Genomic DNA, 22,652 nt, shown 5'->3' on the forward strand with positions numbered 1-22,652 from the left:
GAAACCTGGAAGGTAAGTTGGTGGGTCGCAATCGCAATAAATTTTACTTCTGGGTTTTGCGCCTGGCTGGATGGCTGTTGGGCAGGAAGGCCCGCGGGAGCAAGCCACAGCCAGGGATCTGAGGGATGGAGGGAGGGAGGAGATCGGATGGGTTGGGGAGGAGATTGAATGAGCCGGGGAGAAGATTGGAGGGCTGGGACTTGGAGATCGGAGGTTGCTGGAGGTTGGGTGAAGGCCGGTGAAGTTGGAGGTAGGTGGAGGTCCACTATTGGGGGGGGGAGTGAGGGTCCACCGTTGGATGGGGGGGGGCGGCCGATTGCGGGGTTCTTGTCGGCCAGGCGAGCTTGTTGGGCCTGGATGGAACACTCCTGCTCCTCTGGGCCCACAAGCAGTGAACTAAAGGCACTCACCTCATGGATTCAGCCCTTCCCACCTGCTTTCACCTGATGTGAATTGGTAACTCGAACAGGTAAGTTAAATTCATTTTAATTTTCCAATACATAAAATATTAAGTACCTCATTGAGGTACATTGTCCTTTTAAGTATCAGCCCACTGGCTTTAAGTGGGGGCGGGTCTTCCTGCTGTCTGCTGTGCACACACAGACAAACCTGCCTGGGTTCAAGCCAAAAGTGAGTGAGTTGGTGCTGGGATGCGGTTCCGCTCCAAAAAGCCGTTATTTTAATCTCCCACCCACCCCCAACTCACCCGTTCTTGGGGGTTGAAATTACCCCTCATATTTTGCAATGGTGGGGGGGAGGGTCAATAGATGGAAGAAAGATCTTGGTGGAAAAATCGATAGCGCCTATTATTGGGCGTAGGTAGCATGATCTGCTATTAACCAGCGCCCAATGGCCCCTGCGCAGGCAGGATGAGAACTTTGTCCGGTCTCAGTACTCACCGTCAATCTGCGTTGAAATCCTGGCCTTGCACGTCGATTCAATGCAATTCGCACTTTCCACCAGCAGGGGGAGCCCCAATCTCTTAAAGGGAAGATGTCTCTAAACTCTATTAAAGGTAGGCAGGACCTGTTATTTGCTAAAAAATAACGGTCTGCTGTCTGCACGGAGTCTGAACGTAGATCAGACATCGCACAAGTAAAACACAGATGTAGGTCCCATTCCTATGTTTACAAACTGATGAGTTATGTTAAAACATTAAATAAAGGTTGTGCACTACACAATCCCACATCCTCCAATCTGCATGCCAGACCTCACCAATCTGCCGATCTGAGTTGGTACCAGGCCTGCGAGAGAGCATGCACCCAGGTTCTCTGCTGATGCACCTTGGTGCAAGAGGTGGACAGAAGGAGGGGCATCCTATATCTGCATGGTGGCAAGAGGCCCTCCAGACATATGCCCAAAAGGCAGTGGGAGGCAGAGGGGGACGAAGTCAATGCCAGGAGCATAGCACCATGAACATGGATGCAGTGCAGGAAGAAGTTCAATGCTTTGACACGAGTGGTCCAGGTGAGTGAGGTCAACTGTCAAGTAGCATCTCCCACTACTCCACAGACTACACCCCTCATCACCCACATACCAACAAACTCTTTCCATCAGTACTCAACTCTTCCAATCAGATGCTTTCTTTCACCCTTACACATTACCACTGTTGCTAGCCGCCCACCCACAACTCACAGGCCACACACACTGGAAGCTATTCAACCACGACAGGCACATCACCCAGACACACGTCCCACTTTCTTGCAGAAGAAGGTGGCCCATATCAGGAGGCAGCAAGTGGCAGTAGCATTTAGCCCCTCAAGCCTGTTCTGCCATTCAATGAGATCATGCTGGACCTGTGACCTAACTCCATATACGTGCCTTAGCCCCATATCCCTTAATACACTTGGTTCACAGAAATCTATCAATCTCAGATTTAGACTTCACAAGTGAGCTAGCATCAACTGCTATTTGCAGAAGAGCGTTCCGACCTTCTCCCACCATTTGCGTGTAGAAACATTTCCTAACTTCACTCCTGCTTGTCCTGGCTTTAAATGTTAGGCTATGTCCCCTAGTCCTAGTATTCAAGTCTAGGAAACCTCCAAAAACAGTTACAAATATATCGGCAGCCAGAAGCAATAATCCAGCCACTAACCTGTAAATCCTGCATGGTCCCTTTAAATAGCTCTGGTGGGGTTCCTCCAGGCACTCTAAGACACGTTCAGATGGTTGTGGTTAAGACTGTGCGTTGAGTTGAGCGTTAAGTGCCAAAATGGTGTCTATCACTTTAAATCAGTTGCACACTGATTGTATCCATTTTCTCCTTACTTTACATGCTGCCAGCGTTCAGTATTTGCGCATGCGCTAACTCCTATACCAAGATGGCGTCCGGTGCACGTCATGCTGGAAATGTGCATGCGCAGCCAAGACGCATCTTGGATTTTCGAGAGGTTGCATAGTGCCATAACAACAGATGCGACATGGCCCAATTTAGCGCCCTTACTCATTAACAATAGCTACTATGTCCTTTGTATAAGCCAGTCCCAACTGAGCAATGTTCACCGTCAGTAACGAGTTTGGATTAGATTTGGATTATTGGATAGGTACAGATGAGGAAGACCATTCAATTTAGCTCTTCATCCATAAAGACCCTTCAGTCTCCCCATCACAGCATACATCTGTATTGTCAACTCTCAGTGCCCTTCTTTCGAGGTTGAAAAGCCAAAGTTTCTCTGTCATGTGGAATCAGTCTCCTGGGTCTTCTCTGAACTGCCTCCAACACTTGAATGTCTCCCTTATGCCTTGGTGACCAGAACTGGATACAGTACTCAAGGTGTGTTCTGACCAGAGCACTGTTCAGTTTGAGTGTGATTTCCCGCAAATTGTACTCTACTGTTTTGGCTATATAGTTCAGCATTTTATTTCAAGACACTAGCCCATTACAGTAAACAAGGCTCCATTCCCAGTGAATTTTATCAGAAATAGAATCTCCTTAATATTATACATTGGGACATTTGAAGTGTGACAGGCATAGTCTGGAAAGTCTACAATGTAAAGCCCAAGTGAATTAGCTAATAAAAGAGCTGGTTTTCCATTAAAATCCAAAGGACATGAAAGCAATCAGTTTCAGCTGGGTGATGACACTGTTCGCTGCCATTTTAGTTTTTTTTCTTTTTGCACTTGTCAAGGTGAGGGATGTCATTATTGTAGAATGGAACTTTATTTTCAACTTTTGTTGTTCAATATGAGCATTAAGTGCTCCCAGGTCTGGTACGGAAACTGTGAGAGGTGAACTAGGCCACATGGGTTGAAACTAGCAAAAGTCAGGCCTGTTGCAGTGTAAACCGCCTCTACTCTGCCCAAACTATGCAATTTAACTCTAGGTTCAGAAGACACAATCCCTACTGTGCCAGTGTAAAAAATTCTATTCCCGCATCTACCTTCTTTATGGCCTCAGAGTGAATGGAAGTTTAGTGCCAATTTGTGAACAGTTTGTGCTGTGGGCGTGTATCCATTAGGAACTGGTTTGTAAATATCCAAATTAATTTTATATTAGGGCTTTATAGCCATCAGAGACAGATCCTATCAGATGTGAACCCTTGTCCAAGAGGAGAAGGGGTAGTATGTTAGCCTACTGGCCTACCCAGATTCTTAATTGTCTTAGCAGCTGCTACTATTCAGATAGATAAATTTACATTGATTTTCCACAAATCTAATTTTGTGTGTCATTTAGGATAATTTACAGTAAAACCTTAGCATCAGGGTAAAGCAGGTTTGTTTCACGCTGATACTAGAAAGTTGTAGTGAAAATCTGAAGTCAGAGCTTGACTTGACTCATCGTAAAGCTGAGTGAGATTCCCTAGATGAAAGAGTTTCACTACACTTCACTTCACTCTGGAGGCAGATCAGATCCTGACTCCAAATTCACACTACAATTTTAGCGTTGGTGTGAACTAAAATTGCTTCATACCAATGCTCTAGTTGTAGTCTTAATCTCCCCCACCATCGAACATCAAGTCATAGTTTCTCAGACCGTCATTGACCTCATCTCCTCTGGAGATCTTCTCCCCACGGCCTCCAACGTTATAGTCCCCCAATTCCGCACAGCCCGCTTCCACCTCCTTCCCAAGCATCGGCCATCTCAATTTTTCCACTCCCCTCACTCACTCTAACCTACCTCCCTTTGAACTTGCAGCACTCCGTCCTCTCAGGCCCAACTCTGACATTGTCATTAAACCTGCTGACAAGGGTGGCACTGTTGTTGTGTGGCGAACTGATCTCTACCTTGCAGAGGTTGAATGCCACTCTCCGACACCACCTCCTACCTCCCCCTGGACCATGACCCCATCCCCTATCATTAAGCCATAGATTCCCAGACTGTCACTGACCTCATCTCCTCTGAGATCTTCCCCCCACGGTCTCCAAACTCATAGATCCCCAACCCTGTACAGCCCGCTTCTACCATCTTCCCAAGATCCACAAACAGGACTGCCCCGGGAGACCCATCATTTCAGCCTGTTCTTGCCCCACGGAACTTATTTCTTCCTATCTCGACTCTATTTTTTCTCCCCTTGTCCAGTATCTTCCAACCTACATCTGCGACTCTTCTGACACCCTCTGCCATTTTAACAGTTTCCAGTTCCCCAGCCCTAACCATCAACTTTTCACCACGGACATCCGGTCCCTCTACACCTCCATCCCCCACCAGGATGGCCTGTGGGTCCTCTGCTTCTTCCTTGAACGGAGGCCCAACCAGTCCCCATCCAACACCATCCTCTTCTGCCTGGCTGAACTTATTCTTACATTGAACAACTTCTCCTTTGACTCCACTCACTTCCTTCAAATAAAAGGTGTTACTATGGGAATCCATATAGGTCCTAGCTATGCCAGCCTTTTTTTTGGGTATGTGGAACATTCCTTGTTCCAGTCCTACTCAGGTCCCCTCCCTCACCTCTTTTTCCAGTACATTGATGACTGTATTGGTGCCATTTCCTGCTCTCGCCCCGAACTGGAAAATTTCATCAATTTTACTTCCAATTTCCACCCTTCCCTCACCTTCTCATGGTCCATCTCCAACTCTTCCCTTCTCTTGCTCGACTTCTCTGTCTCCATTTCTGAGGATAAGCTGTCAACCAATATCTATTATAAGCCCACCGACTCCCACAGCTACCTTGATTACACTTCCTCCCACCCCTCTTCCTGTAAGCATTCTATTACCTTCTCCTAGTTTCTCTGTCTCCGTCGCATCTCATCTGATGATGCCACCTTTCACACCAGTGCTTCCGATATGTCTTCCTTTTTCCTCAACTGAGGATTCCTCTCCACTGCAGTTGACAGGGCCCTCGGCCGTGTCCATCGCATTTCCCGCACTTCTGCCCTCACCACTTCCCCTCCCTCCCAGAACCATGATAGGGTCCCCCTTGTCCTCACCTTCCACCCCACCAGCCTCCGCATTCAACATATCATCCTCTGCCATTTCCGCCACCTCCATCTATACGGAATAAATCCTACCCCATCATGGACTGTACCCCATTCACTTAATCTCCTGAGGGACCACCAAATTCATCTTCCCCTCCCCTTCCCTTTCAACATTCCGAAAGGACCACTCCCTCCTTGACAACCTGGTCCACTCTTGCATCACCCCTAACACCCACTCTCCTTCCCACGACACCTTCCCGTGCAAGCGCAGGAGATGCAACACCTGCCCTTTCACCTCCTCCCTTCCCACTGTCCAGGGCCCCAAACACTCCTTCCAGGTGAAACAACGATTTACTTGTACTTCTTTCAATTCAACACACTATATTCGCTGCTCACAGTGCGGTCTCCTCTACGTTGCGGAGACCAAATGCAGATTAGGTGATCGCTTTGCTGAACACCTCTGCTCAGTCCGCAAACATGTCCCTGACCTGCTGGTCGCTTGCCATTTTAATTCCCCATCCCACTCCCACTCTGACCTCTCTGTCCTCAGCCTCTTACACTGTTCCAATGAAGCTTAACGGAACTTCGAGGAACAGCACCTCATCTTTCGATTAGGCATTTTACAACCTTCTGGACTCAACATTGATTTCAATAACTTCAGATCATAACCACTGCTCCCATTTTTTTGGACAGCAGGTGCTGATAATGGTTCTGATGCCATTTACAGCTCCTCTAAACCCATCTTTTGTTTCTTTACTTGTCCCATTACCACCCTCCTTGCCTTGCACTATCGTCCCTTTTGTCATATAATCACTCCTGCCCTCTATCCTATTAGAGACCTTCCCTTTGGTTATTTCCTCACCTCCCCCTCTTCACCCCCACTTTCCCTTGCTCTGTACTTGCTTAAAAACTGTTTAATCTTCAACTTCTTCCAGTTCTGACGAAGGGTCATCGACCTGAAACGTTAACTGTTTCTTTCTCCACAGATGCTGCCTGACTTACTGAGTATTTCCAGCATTTTCTGTTTTTATTTCAGATTTCCAGCATCTGCAGTATTTTGCTTTTGATTTACTCTCCCTCTTTAAGTTGAACCTCAATTCCCAGATTCTCTGATAAGCAGAAATTCCCTCAGGAGATTAAGTGAATGGGGTACAGTCCATGATGGGGAAGGATTTACTCCGTATGGATTGTGGGCTTAATGCATCAGATAATCTCTTGAGTCCTAATGGGACTCAAGGCGGATAAATCCCCTGGACCTGATGGCTTCCATCCTAGGGTCTTGAGGGAAGTGGCAGTAGGGATTGTGGATGCTTTGGTGATAGTTTTCCAAAATTCCCTGGACTCAGGAGAGGTCCCGGCAGATTGGAAAACTGCTAATGTAACACCGTTATTTAAAAAGGGTAGTAGGCAGAAGGCTGGAAATTATAGGCCAGTTAGCTTAACATCTGTGGTGGGTAAAATTTTGGAGTCTATTATTAAGGAGACAGTAACGGAACATTTAGATAAGCATAATTTAATAGGACAAAGTCAGCATGGCTTTATGAAGGGGAAGTCATGTCTGACAAATTTGCTTGAGTTCTTCGAGGATATAACGTATAGGGTGGATAAAGGGGAACCAGTGGACGTAGTGTATTTAGACTTCCAGAAGGCATTCGACAAGGTGCCACATAAAAGATTATTACTTAAGATAAAAAATCACGGGATTGGGGGTAATATTCTGGCATGGGTGGAGGATTGGTTATCAAACAGGAAGCAGAGAGTTGGGATAAATGGTTCATTTCGGACTGGCAACCAGTAACCAGTGGTGTTCCACAGGGGTCGGTGCTGGGTCCCCAACTCTTTACAATCTATATTAACGATTTGGAGGAGGGGACCGAGTGCAACATATCAAAATTTGCAGATGATACAAAGATGGGAGGGAAAGTAGAGAGTGAGGAGGACATAAAAAACCTGCAAGGGGATATAGACAGGCTGGGTGAGTGGGCGGAGATTTGGCAGATGCAATATAATATTGGAAAATGTGAGGTTATGCACTTTGGCAGGAAAAATCAGAGAGCAAGTTATTTTCTTAATGGCGAGAGACTGGAAAGTACTGCAGTACAAAGGGATCTGGGGGTCCTAGTGCAAGAAAATCAAAAAGTTGGTATGCAGGTGCAGCAGGTGATCAAGAAAGCCAACGGAATGTTGGCTTTTATTGCTAGGGGGATAGAATATAAAAACAAGGAGGTATTGCTGCAGTTATATAAGGTATTGGTGAGACCGCACCTGGAATACTGCATACAGTTTTGGTCTCCATACTTAAGAAAAGACATACTTGCTCTCGAGGCAGTACAAAGAAGGTTCACTCGGTTAATCCCGGGGATGAGGGGGCGGACATATGAGGAGAGGTTGAGTAGATTGGGACTCTACTCATTGGAGTTCAGAAGAATGAGAGGCGATCTTATTGAAACATATAAGATTGTGAAGGGTCTTGATCGGGTGGATGCAGTAAGGATGTTCCCAAAGATGGGTGAAACTAGAACTAGGGGGCATAATCTTAGAATAAGGGGCTGCTCTTTCAAAACTGAGATGAGGAGAAACTTCTTCACTCAGAGGGTGGTAGGTCTGTGGAATTTGCTGCCCCAGGAAGCTGTGGAAGCTACATCATTAGATAAATTTAAAACAGAAATAGACAGTTTCCTAGAAGTAAAGGGAATTAGGGGTTATGGGGAGCGGGCAGGAAATTGGACATGAAGCTGAGTTCGGATCGGTCAATGCCCTGTGGGTGGCGGAGAGGGCCCAGGGGCTATGTGGCCGGGTCCTGCTCCGACTTCTTGTGTTCTTTAGATTTGTGGTTGGGATCAGATCAGCCATGATCTTATTGAATTTGCGGAGCAGGCTCGAGGGGCCGATTGGCCTACTCCTGCTCCAATTTCTTATGTTCTTATGTTCTTATCCTATGCTTTCTTGTGCTCTTAGGAAGTCCTGATGTTCTTATTCTTAAGGGATCTAATCCTTACCTACAGTTGCCAACAATAATCCCTAAAGCAGGAGTGACCAACTTTCCAAAGCTCAAGAGCCAGAAAAAGAAATTGTCTAGTGACAAAGACCAACAGGTTTAAAAAAAATTATAATCTTCAGGAATTGGGTCAATGATTAACTTTCCAGGTTTTCAGCTGCAAGCTATAGGTTTCTGGCACGACTAATAGAGAATCCTGGCTTGGTCTGTGTTATTATTTAAGTTTCCCATGACTAGTCAGACCCTCCAGGCTTTACAGTAGAATGGTTTAAGTTCCTCACAACGAGCCCTGCTGGGCTTCCTTAATAAAAAAAATTGTATTATTTTGGGCCACAACACAGAAATTCTACTGCAATGTGAGACCAAAAAGTACACCATGGAGGAGGATGATCTCTGTGTACCACATGTGTTGAAATTGTAAATCCATTTTACAGAAACGGGTTTATGATTTTGTTATAGACAGCACACCGACGACATTCTAGAGCGTGAGACTGAGGTGGTTGAAGGCTCTGCCACCATCATTGGACAAAATGGGGTGGGGGGGTGGTGGAGGTGAATGCACAGAAAGCCAGAGTTGGAGGACCACAGAGTATGTGAGGGGACATAAACCTGCAGGATTTTCCAGTTAGGGGCCTTTGGACTTAAGGATTGAAGATGGGGATTGTACAAAGGGGAATAGCAGTGGCTGGTAATAGAGTCATAGAAGTCATAGAAGTTTACAACATGGAAACAGGCCCTTCGGCCCAACATGTCCATGTCACCGAGTTTATACCACGAAGCTAGTCTCAAATGCTTGCACTTGGCCCATATCCCTCTATACCCATCTTACCCATGTAACTGTCCAAATGCTTTTTAAAAGACAAAATTGTACCCGCCTCTACTACTGCCTCTGGCAGCTCGTTCCAGACACTCACCACCCTTTGAGTGAAAAAATTGCCCCTCTGGACCTTTTTGTATCTCTCCCCTCTCACCTTAAATCTATGTCCCCTCGTTATAGACTCCCCTACCTTTGGGAAAAGATTTTGACTATCTACCTTATCTATGCCCATCATTATTTTATAGACTTCTATAAGATCACCCCTTAACCTCCTACTCTCCAGGGAAAAAAAGTCCCAGTCTATCCTATAAGTCAAACCATCAAGTCCCGGTAGCATCCTAGTAAATCTTTTCTGCACTCTTTCTAGTTTAATAATATCCTTTCTATAATAGGGTGACCAGAACTGTACACAGTATTCCAAGTGTGGCCTTACCAATGTCCTGTACAACTTCAACAAGACATCCCAACTCCTGTATTCATTGTTCTGACCAATGAAACCAAGCATGCCGAATGCCTTCTTCACCACCCTATCCACCTGTGACTCCACTTTCAAGGAGCTATGAACCTGTACTCCTAGATCTCTTTGTTCTATAACTCTCCCCAACGCCCTACCATTAACGGAGTAGGTCCTGGCCCGATTCGATCTACCAAAATGCATCACCTCACATTTATCTAAATTAAACTCCATCTGCCATTCATCGGCCCACTGGCCCAATTTATCAAGATCCTGTTGCAATCCTAGATAACCTTCTTCACTGTCCACAATGCCACCAATCTTGGTGTCATCTGCAAACTTACTAACCATGCCTCCTAAATTCTCATCCAAATCATTAATATAAATAACAAATAACAGCGGACCCAGCACCGATCCCTGAGGCACACCGCTGGTCACAGGCCTCCAGTTTGAAAAACAACCCTCTACAACCACCCTCTGTCTTCTGTCGTCAATCCAATTTTGTATCCAATTGGCTACCTCACCTTGGATCCCGTGAGATTTAACCTTATGTAACAACCTACCATGTGGTACCTTGTCAAAGGCTTTGCTAAAGTCCATGTAGACCATGTCTACTGCACAGCCCTCATCTATCTTCTTGGTTACCCCTTCAAAAAACTCAATCAAATTCGTGAGACATGATTTTCCTCTCACAAAACCATGCTGACTGTTCCTAATCAGTCCCTGCCTCTCCAAATGCTCGTAGATCCTGTCTCTCAGAATACCCTCTAACAACTTACCCACTACAGATGTCAAGCTCACCGGTCTGTAGTTCCCAGGCTTTTCCCTGCCGCCCTTCTTAAACAAAGGCACAACATTTGCTACCCTCCAACCTTCAGGCACCTCACCTGTAGCTGTCGATGATTTAAATATCTCTGCTAGGGGACCTGCAATTTCCTCCCTAACCTCCCATAACGTCCTGGGATACATTTCATCAGGTCCCGGAGATTTATCTACCTTGATGCGCGTTACGACGTCTAGCACCTCCCTCTCTGTAATATGTACACTCCTCAAGACATCACTATTTATTTCCCCAAGTTCCCTAACATCCATTCCTTTCTCAACCGTAAATACCGATGTGAAATATTCATTCAGGATCTCACCCATCTCTTGTGGTTCCGCACATAGATGACCTTGTTGATCCTTAAGAGGCCCTACTCTCTCCCTAGTTACTCTTTTGCCCTTTATGTATTTGTAGAAGCTCTTTGGATTCTCCTTTGCCTTATCTGCCAAAGCAATCTCATGTCCCCTTTTTGCCCTCCTGATTTCTCTCTTAACTCTACTCCGGCAATCTCTATACCCTTCAAGGGATCCACTTGATCCCAGCTGTCTATGCATGTCATATGCCTCCTTCTTCTTTCTGACTAGGGCCTCAATCTCCCGAGTCATCCAAGGTTCCCTACTTCTACCAGCCTTGCCCTTCACTTTATAAGGAATGTACTTACCCTGAACCCTGGTTAACACCCTTTTGAAAGCCTCCCACTTACCAGACGTCCCTTTGCCTGCCAACAGACTCTCCCAATCAACTTCTGAAAGTTCCTGTCTAATACCATCAAAATTGGCCTTTCCCCAATTTAGAATTTTAACTTTTGGGCCAGACCTATCATTCTCCATAGCTATCTTAAAACTAATGGAATTATGATCACTGGTCCCAAAGTGATCCCTCACTAACACTTCTGTCACCTGCCCTTCCTTATTTCCCAAGAGGAGGTCAAGTTTTGCCCCCTCTCTAGTCGGGCCATCCACATACTGAATGAGAAATTCCTCCTGAATACACTCAACAAATTTCTCTCCATCCAAGCCCCTAATGCTATGGCTGTCCCAGTCAATGTTGGGAAAGTTAAAGTCCCCTACTATGACCACCCTATTTTTCTTGCAGCTGTCTGTAATCTCCTTACATATTTGCTCCTCAATTTCCCGTTGACTATTTGGGGGTCTGTAGTACAATCCTATCAACGTGATCTCTCCCTTCTTATTTTTCAGTTCTACCCATTTAGACTCAGTGGGCGAACCCTTGGATATATATCCCCTCTCACTACTGCCGTGATGTTCTCCCTAATCAAGAACGCAACTCCCCCTCCTCTCTTACCCCCTGCTCTATCTTTCCTATAGCATCTGTACCCTGGAACATTGAGCTGGTGAGTGATTTGGTGGGAACAAGAACTTCGAAGGCAGAGGCAGAAGGCACATATTCCCCTCCAAGTCACACACCATCCTGACTTGGACATATATCATGGTTTCTTCATTATTGGGTAAAAACCCTGGAATTTCCTACCTAACACCATTGTGGGAGCATCATTAGCATAAGGACTGCAGTGGTGCAAGGGAGAAGGCCTACCATCACCTTCTCAGGGTAACTAGGGATGGGCAATAAATGCAGCCTTTCCAGCATTGCCCATATCCCAAACAAATAGTAAAAAAGAAAGATTAGCAGCTTAACAGTGACAGGTATGTCCCGACAGGTGAAGGGACAGAGGTGGAAACAATGATGGGAGTGAGGTTGGGAAAGGATGAGGAATGTGGACTGTGCTGCTACCACTAAGTGAACCTGGAGAGGAGGAGAGGAAGGAGACAAGAACAAAAACAAGATTTTTTTGCTCCCTGGATCAGAGGAGATGGAGAAAGGAAGGAAAGGAGAACAACAACATCGTTTACAGGGGTATGGTTGAATCAACACACCACAGGAGAAGGAAGAAGAGGTGGGTGTTGGTGCACTTTTTTTTTGGGTGGGGACTATTAATTGTGTCAGCCTTAACCCCCGTTCAAGTTACAGTAATGCCATTTAAGCTTCTTCAAAACTTCACAGTAAGATTAAAACTGGAAACCAAGTACAATGATTTCTTTCAAATCGATTAACTTTTCAACATCTTTTCTCATTAATAATATTTTTGTAAACACAACATAATGCGACAGACAAAGCAGACTAGCAGACAGATACTTCCAGCTCTTGAACTTGCACCAAATCATGAGCCTAGAAATTACTGTTGGTGATATTAGCGGACAAACATTTAATGCGTTCACGTGATACTCCTATGTCTGTTATTTTAACGGCGTGGTTAACCAGTTTAAAATAAACAAATAATGCTTCTGTTAAAATAGCAGACAGAGGAATGTCATAAGAACATGTAAAGCTTTCATCTGCTATTATCATTGACAGTAACTTCTAGCCTACAAGATACAGTTTCATCAGTAGAATACTTCCCACCTTTCTCTGCAGTACCCTGGAATTAAATCTCCTTCCATCAGTCAGAGTTATAGACTAACTGTGGAAAAAAAACTCCTTGGTTCCCCACAACATCCACTTTGAGGTAATGTAACTTTTACAGCAGACAGTGATATTGGTAATTGTACAGTGTGTATGTTGGTATGTTAGTTATATTAATAGGGATCACTGACCTCTGCTCGCCACTCCAGGTTCCTTCCAATCACACAGCCAAAATCCACGTGGTAGATTTTGATTTTGTGCTATAGTGTAAAATGGGTGACAGCAAATTGGCAGCCTGTTTTACATCTCTCCCAATTTTATTTCCATTAAAGTCAACCCGTTTCACACTATCGCACAGTCAAAATCTAACTCCATGAGTGTAAAACAGAGGGCAACACTCCAAACATATGTTTCTATTATTATGTTATTAAATAATTAAAGAGCAATCTGGTGTAGGGGCTGTAAATAATTTAAATTGGTTGCATCGCACAACAGTTAGATACTGACTGTATTATTGTTATGCCATCCTAAACACAAGGCACTATTTATAAGGGACTGCCATAACTGAACTGGAAACCCAAAGTAACTATTTTTTTTGAAGTTTCTGCTTCAAAGTATTTATTTCTCTCCTCGTCCCACTATCAACCCTGGTTGAGGGTGAATATGGGGTGACCAGCTCCCAGACCTTTGGCAATGCTACTATTTTTGAGGGGGTGTTCAGGTAGGACCCAGGGTTACACTCCCTCATTTCCACTTGGTGCCTTCCAGTAACAGCACAAATGAACATGTCAACTTGCCATGCAGAATCACAAGCTCAAACCCACATCCTATTTTACAGTGGATTTGGAACAGGGGTGGGTGGGGTGGAGGAGGGGTTGCATTGCATGGAGTTGTAATCATTTTACATTTTTAGTGATACACTTTGTGCCCAATTTCCCAGCTGTTACCTGCTGTGGCCAGCAATAGGTTACTGTGCATTTAAATACCATAGTGCAATTACTCATTAGAAATGCTTCTGCAATAATACTTATGCTATAGTCCTGGCTTCTGATATTAACGACTGGCCTGATTGCCCCTTTCTTCCTTGATTAATGAACATCATTTCCTCCCAAATGTATTATCTAGCAAATAAGCTTTTGTACATAAAAATGTGTGATCTCTAATCAGCAATTATTTATCTTTTGGTTTTACATTTGGTGCAGTGTCTGTAAAGGGTTATAATTATTTTTTGATGTGTCTGTGAATTAGCAATATGGTAAGAAATTGGGAAGTTTAGGTCCTGTGACTTCTGTATTGAGCATATCTTATTGCAATTAAGCAGGTGAGTTGCAAAGAATTACTAGTTTCAACATATCTTTTTTTTTACAGAACCCCCAACAATTATGCAATAGTATGTAAGTCTCATAATAATAGACAGTTAAGGAAGCAAAATGTTTGAGCTTTTCTGCTGCATTATTTACCTGTGGTTCAGCCTCTAAATTAATCTTGAAGGGATTTGCCTTGCCATCTTCAGTGACTTGAGGAGACCAAAGCTTGGTTTCAGGCCTGGGATGCAAGTAGACAGAAACTCAACATTTGAATTTTTTTGTAATCTGATGTGTTATTGATTTATTTGACATAAATTACAAACTACTGAAGATATTTATATAAAATCATTTAATTAAAATGCACAGTGCAGCAAAAAGAAGAGACCAAGACACAAAATGACTACTTTTGCTAGAACCATATGATTAGTAATAAAAAGAGTAATTCCCAAGGGTGATTACACCAAGCAGATTTTTACTGTCCTCTCCCACTCATTTGCTGCAGATGCAGCATTCTGAAATTGCTTTTCTACAAAAAGTCGATTTTCCCTGTAAAACTGCTTTGATCTATAGAACATGTAATGTTGCGCTACTGCTATACTAACCGGTCAATCTTGAGGCTTAACTGATTGGAGGCAGCCTTGATCCTATTCTGAGCATCAACATGTGCCATAGTGTCCGTACTTACTCCATCAATGGCCAGGATGACGTCACCGGGGGAGAGATTAGCTAGCGATGCCTTGCTTCCAGGCGTTATCTATAGATTCAAACCACACATCAGAAATGTGGTTTTTTTTAGCATTGTGGAAAATATACATTATTATTGTAAGGTTAAATGCATAAGAATTATTACCAGGTAAATATTAGAAACAGAGTTATTAGGACATATCCCCTCAATAGTTCCATTGTTTATTAATGGGAGTATAACTGGGCAGGAAAGTGCATTATGCCAACAGTGGGATGACAGCCCCTTGAAAAATCAGTTGTCTCATTATTTCAAGGGAAGAACAGAGTACAGATGTAGTCTCCTTAAGTAACTTAAATGCCCAGTGTGTTATGCATAAAACATAACCATCACAGTTTTCTTTGCCTATTTTATCCACTTCTCCCTTCCTCTCCTCTCTTGAAGGTGTTTGCTTCTGCTCTGATATGTTTCTACCAATGTCAAGAGCTTTCTGCTGCCTTGTTCAACTTGGCATTCATGTGTGAGCCCAGGTGGTGCGTGTTAGCATGATATTCAACCATGGGGACATCACAGCTGAGCTGAGCCTGATCCTTCCTGCTCGAGCACTGTCTAGCATGGATCACTGGATAGTGATCCGGAATGGGAACTCTGTTTAGGGATGCTGAGTCCAATTATAATGTCCACTACTCCTCCCTGTGAGATCAGCTGAGAATGGGAATCAGATTCATTTGCCTTTACCAACTGAGCCACTGGGTGTTAGTGAATGTAACAGATATTAAAATCATAGACTAAGGTGGAGATACAGTTCACCGGGCAGATTGTGGAATAATTTCACTGTCATCTGATCAAGCTATAGTTTGAAAATTACATTCCTGACTGCAGATCATCAGGAAATAAAATAATTACACCCCTGTTCCAATTTGTTGATAGCTACTTTTTTAAAATTTGAGAAACCAAGGTTAAGCATCAAGGTTCATAGTGCATGCTATAAAGTCATTTTAAATTATGTTGCTTTCCATAGGAAAAAGAATCCTCTTATTAAAATTTAGGCATAGGACAAGACATATAAGCTGTGATTTTGAGAGACAATGGGGTAAATTTTAACATATCGGTGGGAACTCAGCAGTGGTGGGGGGTAATACACACATGGGAATCCCGGAAAAATTTTGCATATGTTGGCTCGAGCGATCGCTTTCAAGTGAAGGCCCTTAATATGACTTACATATTTCGTGTCTCCAAGCTGCGCAGTGGGCGTACTGCACACCCGACTGACGTGCTGGGAGCTGGAATATTTAAAGGGCCATTGCAACCATGGATTTTTGAGGGAGAAAGGATAAATTTAATGAGATGGAGCATTAAAGGAGTAAGCCAGCACTCCAGTTCAGTGACTCTTTGCTTGAGTTGCTACTGTCCAGTGTGAGGAGTAGGAGGGACATACTGTACCCGGGTGATAGGAGGAAGTGCCCTGCCTCAGCCACCAAGAAGGCCTGGCTCGTGATGGCAGAGGAGCTGAGCAGCAGGAGCACCATGGCAAGGACGTGGGTACAATGCAGGAAGCGCTTTAATGACCCAACCTGGTCAGGAAAGGTGAGTACAGTTACTGATTCACCTATATCCTGTGGTGTTCATAACCCCCACTCCCCACTCTCTCCTGCTCCATCACATCACTCCTCACACCCGTTTAAGGCTCAGGTCAACTAACCTTCACTTTCTGTGCACTTCCTCCCCCCCCATTTGTGAACCCACCACTCCCACTCACCCCAATCCCGATCCAATGTGATGTATCTGTCTGATACTCACCCTCTGATGCCTCTCTTTCATTGGCAACCTCACCCAAAGCAGTGTATCCATCGGGTGACCCCGTCACCCTCACTCACTCACACATCTGCTCTTTCTCCCCTTGCAGGAGAAGATAGCGCAAAATGCGCAGGAGAGGAGTCGGACTGGAGGGAGGCCACCACAAATAGTGGCCCTGACACAGGCATTAGATCTGAGCTGCATGGTTGAATGCCTGGCCGTCTGAGATGGTGAGACTGGCACCCCGCAAACGGCTTTAACATCCTTCACACACATCATGAATTGATCTTATCAATGATTGACCTGTTGCACACCTCAGTATACTCATCACAAACTAACTTCTACAATGATTCTTAATATTGCTTTATGTTCTCTTCCAGAGCCTTCAAGGATTACTGAAACAGCACACGATGTGGACGAGGGCAATTCCTCAGAGGAGCTTCTGTTCTCTGTTGGCGCACCATCACATCTTAGTGAACCATGCACCAGCGCAGATACTCACACCTCGTCGGGTCCAGTCAGACAGATAGTTGGGTTGTCACCTGGTGATTCACCACTCACATGTGAGCACGAGCAGACACTGGTGGCGTGGGCAGCTGTGGAGAGTCCGTGTCGGGGAGGCGCACTCCTCTCCAAGCTCTGCTCAGCTGGATGCAGATGCTGAACCCTGGGGGCCGTCGTTGAGATTGAGAATGATAGAGGTAAAGCTGCTCCTTTGCGAGGTACTGGAAGACGTGCCACGCAGACTCTCCACAATAGCGGAGAGGATGGAGGAGTCCAGCTCCAACATTAGTGGACTGGTGGTGCAGGTAAGTGCGGGAATGTCTGCAATGGGGAGAATGGCAGCCTCCATTGAGCTTCAAACACGGCTCACAAATGAATCCATTCAGGCCCTGACAACGGCCGTGCGGCCGTTCGGACTCAGGATGCCAACTTTTCTGCTGCCTTAAATAGGCAGACAGATACTTTAGCAGTGGCCTGACAACATGTCACATGTGCTCCAAGCAGTTGTCCAGCAGAATGGTAGGAGTGATGTGGCCGTGGCCCTGGAGTGGGCTGATGGCGAAAGGGAACATGGAAGTGGAGACTCCATTCAAAGTGTTCCCACGTCTCACCCGTTAACCCCCCCCCACCAACTCCCCTCAACCAGTACCCGCAATGCTGCCTCTTCTCCAGATGGCCGAGTCTGCCCCTGCACAGGTGCAGATGGAGCAGTCTTTGGTGATGCCCTCACGGGCTCCAAAACCCAGAGGGCGTGGGCTGAAAGCATCTCATCGGTCAGGGCAGGGACCTGAGCAACCTGCCACTATCTCTGCTCAAGCCACAGGAGATGCACCACGTAGAAGCAGTAGGAAGAGGAAGGTGAAGGTTTTGTAATCACCGAGGGTATGCACAAGGGTGTCGGACTAAATGCCATGTTTTTGATTTATATTTATTTTTTGTTACATTCACGTTAAATGTTATTATTGTCACCACCACTGCCACATCTTGTCCATTCTTGATGCCCTTTTGTGAAAGTGCCCTTGCATGTGCTTCATCATGAACGCCAAGACTTGATGCCACCCATTGGGTGCGTTTACAATGGGTGTATCTGTGGTTGAAGGACTGTTTTGTGCAAACAGAGGGGTGGGGGCTGGTGGTGGTGGTGGTGGTTGTTCCAGACGGTCTGACTACTTCACTATCTTCAGTTTGCAGATCTTATTATGAGAATCTATCAGATATGAGTGACTCCCTGGCATCAAGAGCAGCCATGTATACCACTGCTTTGCCAATGGGTTGCCCATCTTCGTCCTCCTCCTCCTCCTTCTCGTCTTCTTCAATGTTGCCAGCAGATGTGGATGCTTCATGAGCGCATGGGAGCTCCTCCACCTGTAACCCTCTCTGTTGAGCGATGTTGTTCAGGACCCAACACATGACTACTATTCTGCACACCCTCGCTGGTGAGCACTGAAGGGATCCCTCAGATTGATCCAGGTATCTGAAGCATATCTTCAGCATTCCTATGGCTTGTTCAATGACAGACCTGGTGGTGATGTGACTGTCGTTGTATTGCTGCTGTGCCTCGTTGGTGGGATTTCCCACAGGTGGCATGAGCCATGTCTGCAGGAGGTATCCCTTGTCTCCAAGGAGCCAGCCCTTAAATCTGTCTTGTACATGGAAGAGGTCCGGGATGTTGGACTCGTGCAAAATGAAGGAATCATGGCAGCTGCCAGGGAATTTGGCACACACCTGCAGGTCACAAACCAGCTGTGCATTAATGGAATGATATCCCTTTCAGTTGATGAACAGTCCTGGCTCGTGTACAGGTCCTCGGATTGCTATGTGTGTGCAATCAATTGCTCCCTGCACCCGTGGGAAGCCAGCCAGAGAGTGGAAACCCACTGCCCTCTCAGTCTGGCTGATGTCGTCGCAGGGGAAGTTGACGTAGTCGGATGCCCTGGCAAACAAGCCATCCATAAATCTATCATATATACTAATGTGCAGACGACTGAGAGATCCTGGTGATGTCACCGTTGTCACCCTGAAAGGATCCGGAGGCGAAGAAATTGATGGCAATGGTGACTTTGACTGCGACAGGCAATACGTGGCCACCAGGCCCAGCCGGGAGCAGCTCTGCATGAAGGAGCTTGCAGATGTCTGAGCCCACCTGGTGACTCAATCTGAGCCTGCGTAGGCACTGCTCCTCAGAGAGATCCAGCAAGCTCAGCCTCTGCCTGTACACCCTCTCATGTGGGCGGTGCCTCCTGCGACGTCGGCCCCTCCGTTGGTCCCCTCTCCGCTCTTCTACAGGTCCTTGTGGCGCACCCCTGTCTTGTGGAGCTGCAATTCCCAGAACTGTATGCCGTGCCTGCTGCGGATGGTGAGGTGCCTCCTCCTCAGATGCACTGTAGAATAACTCCATTATCCCCCCCAACCTGATGTTGTCAGTTTGAGGGGGTCCAAAATGTAGGTAATTATGTCTGAACACAAGAGTTCTGAGTGTGAACAAAGAAATCTCAGTCTAATTACAAAGAACTCCCAGCCAAAGGTTTGTCTGAGAGAACTGATTGCCCTGCTGCAAAAACTCACCTTTTCTTCACATGTCAATCACCAGTTTAAAGGTCCAAATGAGAGCCGGCTGCAACTCGCCTCCGTTTCCATGGCGTTTCAGAGGCCACGGGAGACACATTCAGGAGCAGTTAAAATGGTTTGTGTAACTCAATACACAAAAAGTTAACAGGTTTAATCACTAAGTACATCAATTGGCCCTTTAAATATCGTCCCGTCAGTTTTAAGTACCAGCGGGACTTCTGGGAGTCAGAAGCGTGCGCGCATCCAAACACGTCTGGGTCAAACCCGGAAATAGGCGTGTTGGAGTCAGGATGCGGTCCCGCTCTGAGAACGGAACATTTTTACACCCCTCCCACCCCCTCAACCCACCTGTTCTTGGGGGTTAAAATTTACCCCAATGATAGTAAAAGCAGGACTTTGATTAAATTGTGTGATTCAATTGCAGGTCAAATGAAATAGCGCTGTAATGTTACGATGGATGACCATTCCCTTTAAGAGCAGGTTTCTTACTCCTGATCACTGCCCAGTGACTGTCGATGAAAAGTGCACATGTCTGAGCATTAGGTGTGACCAGGATCGGGCTGAGCTGTGATGTCCTGCATGGTCAAGCAGGCTGCCAACAAGCACTGTCTCGGGTCATAATGAAGAATGGCCATTTTAGTACCATGAAGTGTACCCTAGTAACGGGCCTTTGGGATAGGAGTGGGAAAAAGCGCAGAAAATTGGCAAAAGTTAGACTGCTGATTCAGAAAGCTTTTATTTACATTTGTTTCTAAATAAACAGATTTGCATCTTCTCCGCACACATGGAATTTCCTTTCTTTGATCCAAATTAAACCGCAGTTGTAGATTCCACCCCACCACCCCCCCACCCCCCCAACACCACAGTAGCTTATGAGGATTGGTAGGTAAAAGAGTAGGTCGCCATGGCTACAAAAGCAGGTCAGAGGCTGGGTATTCTGTGGCGAGTGACTCACCTCCTGACTCCCCAAAGCCTTTCCACCATCTACAAGGCACAAGTCAGGAGTGTGATGGAATACTCTCCACTTGCCTGGATGAGTGCAGCTCCAACAACACTCAAGAAGCTCAACACCATCCAGGACAAAGCAGCCCGCTTGATTGGCACCCCGTCCACCACCCTAAACATTCACTCCCTTCACCACCGGCGCACCGTGGCTGCAGTGTGTACCATCCACAGGATGCACTGCAGCAACTCGCCAAGGCTTCTTCGACAGCACCTCCCAAAGCCACGACCTCTACCACCTAGAAGGACAAGGGCAGCAGGCACATGGGAACAACACCACCTGCACGTTCCCCTCCATGTCACACACCATCCCGACTTGGAAATATATTGCCGTTCCTTCATTGTCGCTGGATCAAAATCCTGGAACTCCCTTCCTAATAGCACTGTAGGAGAACCTTCACCACATGGACTGCAGCGGTTCAAAGTCAGCTCACCACCACCTTCTCAAGGGCGATTAGGGATGGGCAATAAATGCTGGCATTGCCAGCGATACCCACATCCCATAAACGAATAAAAAAAAGAAAAGGATGTGGCCAGTTAAAGATAAGTGGCTGCATATAATGACAAAACTTTTGGTAGCATGGCTAAGGTCTTTGTAAAGGATGTAAGGAATCTTACAACACCAGGTTATAGTCCAACTGTTTTATTTGAAAATCACAAGCTTTCGGAGGCTTTCTCCTTCATCAGGTGAGTGTGGGATCCCACACTCGAATCCCACACTCACCTGACGAAGGAGAAAGCCTCCGAAACATTTGTCAACCCCAGTCCATCACTGGCATCTCCACATCATTTGTAAAGGATGTTTGAGCAAGAAAAATGGCTGGCAAAATCCAATGGCCAGCACAATAAATATGGAGACAAGAAAAAAGAGAAAAGAAAGAACTTGCATTTATAGATCTATCTTTCACATCATCGGGACGCCCCAAAGTGCTTCGCATCCAATGAAATACTTTGGAAATGTAGTCACTGTTGTTTTGCAGGCAAACATGGCAGCTAATTTGTGCAAAACCGAAGGATGGAGCAATGTAACACCTAGACCTCCAGTTTGATAACTGGCAAGGTGAGGTGGTGCTGCATGAGGTGGTAGTGAGGAGAGTGCTCTGTTATTCCAGGGCACTGTGCCCATAGGACAGCATTGCAGTATACCTGGAAGGAGGTGGAGGTAGAGAACTTGAGGGCATTACTGCCACTGACAGTGCCAGCGCTATGGTGGACATTAGCTGCAAATATTGCTGAAGCAAATGGCTCTCGTCTGTCACTGTCTCCCTGGTTATTTGAAGTACCTGCAGACACAGCTCCTCTAACAATTCCAGATAGGTGTACCTCTGCCTTTAAATGTGGTGTACTGTCCAGTGCACACTCCCTGTCTCTGGTGCAGCCTGGCCTACCTTGCATTTCTTCCATTGTTTCGTCTCTTCTTCCTCCAAAAAAAAATTGAAAAGAGGTTCCTATGGGATAATGCATAGTGACAATTCTAAAAAAATGGAGTGCCTCCTATGTAACTAAATGCTGACAGAGGGGGGAAAAAAAATGATGGAGAAAACAGCCTCAAAACACAGGCCTTCTTATAGGCCTCTTTAAATCTTCTTGTCACATGCATAAATCCCCCATTAATCTCGGGTGGCCATTTTATGTGAATAGGTTCAGGAAACAGCACTATGCAGATCTAAATGTGTGGAATTGTATCCACAACACAATGTTGCCATTGGACATCCACTGTAAGACTGGGGGCACTTCTGGCACCCTTGAAAATTACTATCGTGAAATTGGACATTGCAAAATGGGTGATATTCCAGCTTCACCGATCTCCGCCCCTCTTTCCAATCGGTTATGCTTAGTTTATCGGGCATAACTAATCAGAAAAGCTGCCCTATTTTGTCACACAGTTTTGGGATGATATCATAGAATCATATAGCACAAT

General features: G+C 45.7%; 1 protein-coding gene across 3 annotated transcripts in view; it reads right to left on the reverse strand.

Moving 5' to 3' along the window:
* Window positions 1-22,652, reverse strand: part of pdlim3b (PDZ and LIM domain 3b) — a 77,849-nt gene that overhangs the window by 17,322 nt on the left and 37,875 nt on the right. For all 3 annotated transcript variants that reach the window (XM_067982609.1, XM_067982607.1, XM_067982608.1), the window contains exons 2-3: window positions 14,781-14,932; window positions 14,332-14,416 (exon numbers count right to left, since the gene is read on the reverse strand). In XM_067982609.1, the coding sequence (XP_067838710.1) occupies window positions 14,332-14,416; window positions 14,781-14,932 (237 nt within the window). The remainder of the gene's footprint in view (window positions 1-14,331; window positions 14,417-14,780; window positions 14,933-22,652) is intronic.

This window comes from Heptranchias perlo, chromosome 4 (genome assembly GCF_035084215.1).
Source record: "Heptranchias perlo isolate sHepPer1 chromosome 4, sHepPer1.hap1, whole genome shotgun sequence".
In the NCBI taxonomy this organism is placed as follows: domain Eukaryota; kingdom Metazoa; phylum Chordata; class Chondrichthyes; order Hexanchiformes; family Hexanchidae; genus Heptranchias; species Heptranchias perlo.